The 8,199-nt window shown below is 36.5% G+C and overlaps 1 protein-coding gene across 2 annotated transcripts in view; it reads left to right on the forward strand.

Moving 5' to 3' along the window:
* The window catches only part of CAPZA1 (capping actin protein of muscle Z-line subunit alpha 1), a 49,413-nt gene extending 43,116 nt beyond the window's left edge, over positions 1 to 6,297 (forward strand). For both annotated transcript variants that reach the window (XM_007076370.3, XM_042998208.1), the window contains exons 8-10: positions 1,939 to 2,010; positions 4,227 to 4,289; positions 4,673 to 6,297. In XM_007076370.3, the coding sequence (XP_007076432.1) occupies positions 1,939 to 2,010; positions 4,227 to 4,289; positions 4,673 to 4,813 (276 nt within the window). In that variant the 3' untranslated portion in view covers positions 4,814 to 6,297. The remainder of the gene's footprint in view (positions 1 to 1,938; positions 2,011 to 4,226; positions 4,290 to 4,672) is intronic.
* Positions 6,298 to 8,199: the final 1,902 nt, after the last annotated feature.

Genomic DNA, 8,199 nt, shown 5'->3' on the forward strand with positions numbered 1-8,199 from the left:
TTAAAAAAAAAAAGTTTTTTAAAATAATAATCTATTTTTTTCTTTCCAGTCTGCTATGTTCTGAATGTTTGTGTTTCCCTACAATTCATTATGTTGAAATTATAACCCCTACAGATGATGATATTAGTAGGTGGGATCTTTGGGAGGTGCTCAAGTCATGAGGGTGGAAACCTCATCAGTAGGAATGGTGCCTTATAAAAGAAGTTCCAGAAAGATCCCTAGCCCCTTCCATCATGTAAAGATACAGAGAAAAGAAGCCTGCAATGAACCACCTGATCATGCTGGCACTTTGATATCAGACTTTCCATCCCCAGAACTATGAGTGTTAAGTTTCTGGTATGTATAAAAAAAAAAAAAAAAAAAAAACTGCCTCAAGCTTCAGTTTTCTCATCTGTAAAATAGGAATAACAATGGTCCCTATTTCAGAGTTTTTGTAAAGATTGAATAAGATAATGTAAGTAATAACTAAAACATTTTGCATAGTGTTTAACATGAAGTAAGGACTCAATAAATAATAGTCATAGTAGTGCAGGGTATATAGTTCCTTTCTTCTTTACTTCTGCTTTATCTCTAAAAACATTCCTTTTTATCCACATTATCTCCTGTTATGGGTGCCTGGCTGGCTCAGTAGGTAGCGCATGCGACTCTTGATCTTGGGGACTCTTGAACATGGGTTCAAGTCCCATGTTGGGTGTAGAGATTACTTAAAAAAATAAATAAAATCTTTAAAAACAAAAACAAAGCAAAACAAAAATAGCTCCTGGTAGCCTGGACTAAATGAAGGAAACAGGCAGTACCTGGACTACTGTTCTAGCATTATGCCCCCAGTTTCGGCTCCCTCCGCTTTATTTTCTTCATAGCACAAATGGTAATCTTTTTAAAACATTTCCTTTTCCCTGAGTCCCAGTCACCTTTAAATAGGATAAAGTCTGGACTCTTAACATGGTTTATAAGGCAGTTTGCTTCACAGTCTGTCTCCAGCTGGCTTCATAGCACTGTCTCTTGCCACATTCCCCTCCACACTTAACTCATTTGCAGTGAGTTCTTTGTTCTTTCCTAAACCATTCTCTTGTACTTCTCTTATCCCCTTGCTAGATGCCCTTCTCTACTTGTCCATTTAGGTGACAACTCCTATTTTCAAAACTTTGTTCAAATGCACTTAACAAAAGGAAACCCTCATCCTATTTTATATGACCAGTTTGTAGCCTTGTTAAGGTGACTGGAGCTATCTTGTAAGTTGCCAAAACTTCCTGAGTCTTAACATCTTTGCTTAGTCTGTCTCTTATGTATCCCTCCTTCTTGCTAATTGGTCTCATAATTGTAGCACCCCACTTTACCTTATATCCTCAGAACTGCTTTTGTCTTGCTTTTTTGTAAGCTAATTTACTAGTAGGATATTTGTTTTTTCAATTTGTCTTTAACTGTCAAGTAAGTTTTTCCTGCACTTGGTCAGATCTGCTTACCAGTATTGATGATTATATATATGGAGAGATGTGTAAGGAATTAGGATCCATTAAAATTCCTTGGTTTTCACAGAGAAAAACTAATGTCCAGTGATTTTATTTGAATTCTTTTAATCTTTTAATACTGCTAAGAGTGGAATCTTATTTATAAGATCTTTGTATTTACAATACTTAGCACAATGCCTGGAATGCAATATGCACAAAATAAATGTTTGTTGAACTTAATAATCAGTTTCCCCTGCTTAAAAAAAAAAAAAAAAAAGGGAGAATTCTTAAAATTTAGTGTTCTGTGAATTTTAAACAACATTGTAAGTTACAGTTGATCATACTAATATTTTTTTCGGTGTTGGTAAAGATTGGTGATGACGTAAAAAAAAAAAAAAGATTGGGAGTGGCTTAAGGCATGGATATGTACCTTAGCAGTGGGTTTTTATATGAACTACACATAAACTTGCTCAACCATTGTCTCACACAGGTTCACTATTATGAAGATGGCAATGTTCAGTTGGTTAGTCATAAAGATGTACAGGATTCAGTAACTGTTTCGGTGAGTGTGGAGTATTTAATATGTCTCACTTGTGTCTTTTCTTTAAAAAATTGATTTTGATCCTGAGATACCTGGGTGGCTCAGTTGGTTATGTGTCTGACTTCAGCTCAGGTCATGATCTCATGGTTCCTGAGTTCAAGCCCCATATCTGGTTCTGTGCTGAGAGCTCAGAGCCTGGAGCCTACTTCAGATTCTGTGTCTCCCTCTCTCTCTGCTCTCCCCCACTTATGCTCTGTCTCCCTCTCTCAAAAATAAACAAACATTAAAAAAAATTTTTTTTATTTTGATCCTGAGTACTGATTCTGCCACTAGAAATTCAGTTTGTTTTCAGTGCTTTGATTTTGGCAGCTTATAAAAGCATGTAATCAACCAGCTATATTAGTTCACAGTCTTTGACTAAATGTAATAGAGTAAATAATTACATAATATAAAACACAGTGTAACATAACATGATATAATGCCAAATAGTGATAATGGCTTTATTCAAACATCTTTCACTTTCTCTGTTTCTCAATTGTGAGATTTACTCAAGGACAACAATATCTTCAGTCAGTAAATACTATGAGGAAGGAAAGTTTGCCAACAAATCTTATAGGGCTACATTTATATCACTAGAGAAGCCAAACATTTTTAGGAATATTCAACTAAAACGTGTTGTTCTGGAGTGCCTGGTTGGCTCAGTCAGTTAAGCATCCGACTTTGGCTCAGGCCATGATCTCCAGGTTCGTGAGTTCGAGCCCCACGTCAGGCTCTGTGGTGACAGCTCCAGCAGTCTGGAGCCTGCTTCGGATTTTGTGTCTCCCTATCTCTCTGCCCCTTCCCCCCACCTCTTTTGCTCTCTCTCTCAAAATTATAAACATTAAAAACATAGATATTATATTATATATTTGTGTATATTTATATATATACACACACACACATATATGTATAATTTGTTCAGATAATAATACTATATGTATATATATATAGTGTTCTATACCTGGAAAGAAGGGACATAATTTTTTTGCATTCTCAGTGCTTCTTTTTATTCCTAGAAATTATTGAGCACCTTCAAATAGCTTTTGTTTGAGGTGCCTGGCTGGCTTAGTATGGCATGCGATGCCTGATCTTGGGGTTGTGAGTTCAAGCCCCACATTGGGTGTGGACCTTCTAATAAAAAAAAAAATCATAAAAACAAACAAACTAGCTAGCTATGTTTATGTATGTTGTATCTACATTTACTTTATTAGAAATTAAAACTGAGAAATGTTAAATATATTTGTTAATTTAAAATAACAGTAACAAACCCATTACTTGTTGGCCTAAATAGCATTTTCATGAAAAAAGAACTATATTTTCCAAACCAAAAAAAAAAATAGTGCAAAGAATGGCGTTCACTTACAGTTTTACAAATTGTATAGTGTCTGGCTTAATAAAAGACCACTGGATTCCCATATGTGCCCACACATTCCATTAGCCCTCAGAGTGATGAAGCCATCACACATCTTGTAGCTTCTGTGGACCTGCATTATGCACACTTAAGAGTGTGAGTGGGAAAGCAAATGACTTGTCTTAGCATTGCTGTGAAAACAAGATAGTTTTTACCATTTGAAAGAGTCTGGGAACTGCTGCCCTAGGCAGTAAATCTTAGCTTTTACCTATATTTTTGTTGTACCTAATGATGAAAGGAAGAGAGAGAATGAGAAATGAACCAAAGTGAAAAGGATACGTTTAGTTAATATGGTACCTGAATCATGTAAAGCAAAATGTATTGGTTGATTTAACATCACAAGTGGCAGATAGAGGAGTATATGAGTTTAACATATATGGCTGATATTGGTGAGGGCATTGTTTATATCATCTTAAACCAGAGATATTTTCAAGGCATAAACATTTCAAGATGTCGTGATGATGTCTTTGGAGCATACTGTGGTAGATTGAAAAGAGCATGGGGTCTTTTGGCAGAAGACTTGGATTCAGATCCCATCTTTCAAGAAGTGTGTAATTTTGGTCTAGTCACTTATGAGGATTCTGTTTTCTCATCTGGAAAATGGAGGTAATGATAACAGATCAACCTCACAGGGCTGTTGGGAGAATCAAAGAAGGTGATGTGCATGGAAACACTTGATAAACTGTAAGTTGTTATACAAATGTTAGTCAAGATGATCTTTTCAGTATGTTTTTATTTATTGTTTATACTTTTTAAAAAATTCCTATTTCCCCTTTTCCTCTGTTAGAATGAAGTCCAAACTGCCAAGGAGTTTATTAAAATCATAGAGCATGCAGAAAATGAATATCAGGTAAGAAGATTTGGAACTAATTTCTCTAGATCTCTAGAACATTATTATTTTGCTGTTAACACATATTGTTAGAACTTCTCTTTGTCCTTTCAACATAAATATATGTGTTGTTCAGTGTAACTAAGTGTGGAAGCTGCAGACCTTGCAACTTGGCATTGTGCTTACTGTCAAGGTTTTGACACTGGAAGGGATTATAGCTCTAGTTGTAGAAATAATATAAGTGGGCTTCTTAACTTCAGAGATGGGAGAGGAGCTTACTAGGAATGTTATATCCTGTTGTCCTTCTTAGAAGACTCAAACATGTCCTTTGACTACAGAGTTACTTTCCTAATCACAACTATCCATTTCTGTTCAAGCAACTTATCTTCAATTATCTGTTGCAGACAGCAATTAGTGAAAACTATCAAACAATGTCAGACACCACATTCAAGGCCTTGCGCCGGCAGCTTCCGGTTACCCGCACCAAAATCGACTGGAACAAGATACTCAGCTACAAGATTGGCAAAGAAATGCAAAATGCTTAAAGGCTGAATGTAGGATTCTTCAGTATGTGGAAAGAAAGGATTCAACATGCGGTCATATGATAAATAAGTGATTTATAAACAAGAGTGATATTTTGCTAGGGCTTTCAAAGTTAACAGGTTTTCTAGCCTCATGGAATACTGTTGAACCTATAGCATCATCTTGATTCTTTTGTGTTCTCTGCCTTGTAATTTTCTGTTTTCACTATCTCTACTTGTAAATTTTTTTTTTTTTTTAATTCTGCCACATTTAATGATGGAGAGAGATCTATCCTGGAGTCATTTTACTGTTTAGAAAATTTTCCTAGCCATGAAGCCCTGTTATTGATACAGACAGGTAATATGCCCAGTACTTTTCTACCCCTATCCTTCAAAGCACTTCTGGTACTTTAGTGGTTTTTACTGATCCACCAACAGGTAAAGAGGCTATGCTACAAACTAGCTGAATGGAAGACACATTCATCCTTCTCCCTCTGACTGCTTTGATTATCATTTATAACATCTCATAACTGTAGTGTTCAAAAGTTTGGATTGGGCTTTTCAGGTCCTTTTGTGGGGGCAAAGGAAGTTTTCTGGAAATTCCATTATAGCCAGCTTCTCTGGGGAAGTTGTTTTTAAATCCAAAGACTTGAACCACATTCCCTGCACATGAACGTGTTTGCTTTTTTTCTCTTCCCTCATTGTCTCCTTCCCATCTAGTACCGTTATAGTTATAGACATCTGCATTTTTAGAAGAGTTTTACCCATTTATTATTATTTTGTATTATTCAAGAACTGCTGACGTACTAGGGATGTAGTAGAGTATAAAACTTGAAAAATGCAGATGTTGAAGGAATAATAGTATCTCGTGCTTTAATACTTTGTGGCAGGATTATACTATAAGCAGATGATTCAAACAACTATGTAAATCACAAACACAAACAAAAAATGAACCAAAGTGAAAAGGATACGTTCCAGGCAGTATCTTTCTATTGTAACCTGTTATTTAAGGGAATACTAGTGATTTGTTCTAAATAGGATGTAAAACTTGTTCCAAATTACTTTTCCTCAGTCCTGCCTGCCAAGAACTTAAATGTAACTGTGATTCAGCAACCCTTCCCAGGTATATTGGCAGGTATATGTATGATCTCAGAATACACAGGTGACATAGATATGATATGACAGCTGGTAATGGTGGATTCATTTACATTGTTTACACTTCTATGACCAGGCCTTAAGGGAAGGTCAGTTTTTAAAAAACCAAGTAGTGTCTTCCTACCTATCCAAATACATGTCAAAAAAGAAGGGTGTTTGTGCTTCAGCTTTGTTTTTGCTCAGTAATACAGTCAAGCCAGTTTGTTTCCAAGTGACCAGTTGAACTGTGTAAGCATTTTTGTTTATTTCAAATAAAATATATTTGTATTATGTGTCATTCATACTATCCATTCATACCACACTATCCTCTGTATCAGGTAGTCCAATAGAAATATACCTGTTTTGTTCTTAAATTGTCTGAGTCTTTCCTTTTCGATCCATGTCTTCAGTTTTTGTTCTCAAGTAAGAGAACTGTGCTTGGTCTTAATTGATGAAGATGTTCAGGGTTTCTGAACTATTACAGATTCAGTGATTATCCAAAAACTTGGAAAGGACAGCGCCTTTTTTTTTTTTTTTTTTTTTTTTTTTTAGTTTGAGCAATGTCCCTGTGGATAACATTGCTCCTCACTCAGAGGCTGCGGGTGGTTCAAAGATTCTGCTTTGGTTTTCCATTTCTAGTTATCTTCTCTGTCTGACATTGAGAAAGCAAGGCCCAAGTATGGTTCTAGTCACTAGACAAGAAGTAGAAATGAAAGAATCCCTGTACCTTGAACTTGGGTGGTATTTCACATTGACTTAACTCTAAATGCGGCTTTACTTCCTTGCAAATTGGACTTAGCTACAGACATGAGGGAAAGGCTTTTATCCTGGTTCCTAAGAACCAGAGGAGTTTCAGTGGTTCACACTCCATCTAAGGCCAGTTAAAGTCCCACCTTTTGAGGGAATATTTGTTGTACTATGTGCTTGTAGCACAAACAGATTCAAACATTCTTGTCTTTGCCTTTAACTTATTAACTGTCAGCCTGCCCCTAGCCTATCCCATCCACTTCCCTAGCCCATATAGACTTTTGTAAAAACTTACTAATCTTTTGGCTATCTAAAGCCCTTGGTTAGTTGTATAATCGGGAGGAAGTCAGCCCTCCTTGCCAAGTCCTGCAGAGACCTTACTTCCTTAACCTCCTTCAGGATATTTGCTTGAATTGTGTCTTATTTTGTCACATGCTGCTGAAATCTGCCTGTGGTATCCTAGGGTAAAGGTTTCTCAGCCAGATGGAAAGGAGTTTTCTGGGAGGCCTCACTCCTATATTTGGATTTGAAATTACACTGCTGAAAACTATTGGTTTCATTTGAGCCTGGGTAGTTGTGCTGCTGTTACAAGCTGCCTTGTTCCAGTGCCTGTTCTCTTCTGTAATGTAGAACTTTGATGCTGGACTCATCTGTGTCCATGAGATACTTGGCAAACCTTGGCACATTTTCTCCAGACTCACAAAAGACTGATACATTACTGAATGTCAATTTATAAATGTATAATCTCATATAGAATGAAGCTACCTACTGCTTGGGAAATCAAAGAAAGAAAAGAGGGTTGGTAAATACAGAACAAAACTGGATGGTCCTATAAGTTGAGCTAACAAAAATTTTCCCTTGAACAGAGAATGTATAAAAAGACACGGTAGATCTTAGCCCACCGAGAGCAGTAACCAATATCATACCTTGTCAAATCCAATACATTGAAAAGCACTGTTACACATATGAATATACTGTTGATTCTCATTATTCACAGTAGTTCATTGCCAGCAAACACTGAGTTGGCAAATAGGAAATACTGCTTCTCAGGGAATACAGGGTTAGGTGCTTGGGAACTAATGGCCACATTTTTGTCAACAGGTCAATACATGATCTTATTTTATACGTGTGTTTCTATTTAAATCACCTCATTTAACATATTGTTTATTCATTAACCTTGAACTCCCAGCCAATAGCACTATAACTCCTGCTTATCTAACAGGAATATTCTCTATAAAGCACATCACAGCATTGTGCTTAGGAACACCAGATAGAACTTCAGCACTACACAGGTGTGGGGGCCATTTTAAGCAGTGAAGTCACCACCAACAACAAAAAACATGACCATAATATGGACCACGAAAAGGATGCTTGTTTATAATATGAGCTGAAATAAGAAGGCAGAATATGACCTTGCTTGTTGCAGTTGGGAACATACACATTGGGCAACTCAGGGTTTTTTTTGCTGCTCTGCACAGTTCCATGAATGACTACAAAGGTACCGCAAGTATTGATTTGGGGGTTAGAAG

The sequence above is a fragment of the Panthera tigris genome, chromosome C1 (genome assembly GCF_018350195.1).
Source record: "Panthera tigris isolate Pti1 chromosome C1, P.tigris_Pti1_mat1.1, whole genome shotgun sequence".
Taxonomy (NCBI): domain Eukaryota; kingdom Metazoa; phylum Chordata; class Mammalia; order Carnivora; family Felidae; genus Panthera; species Panthera tigris.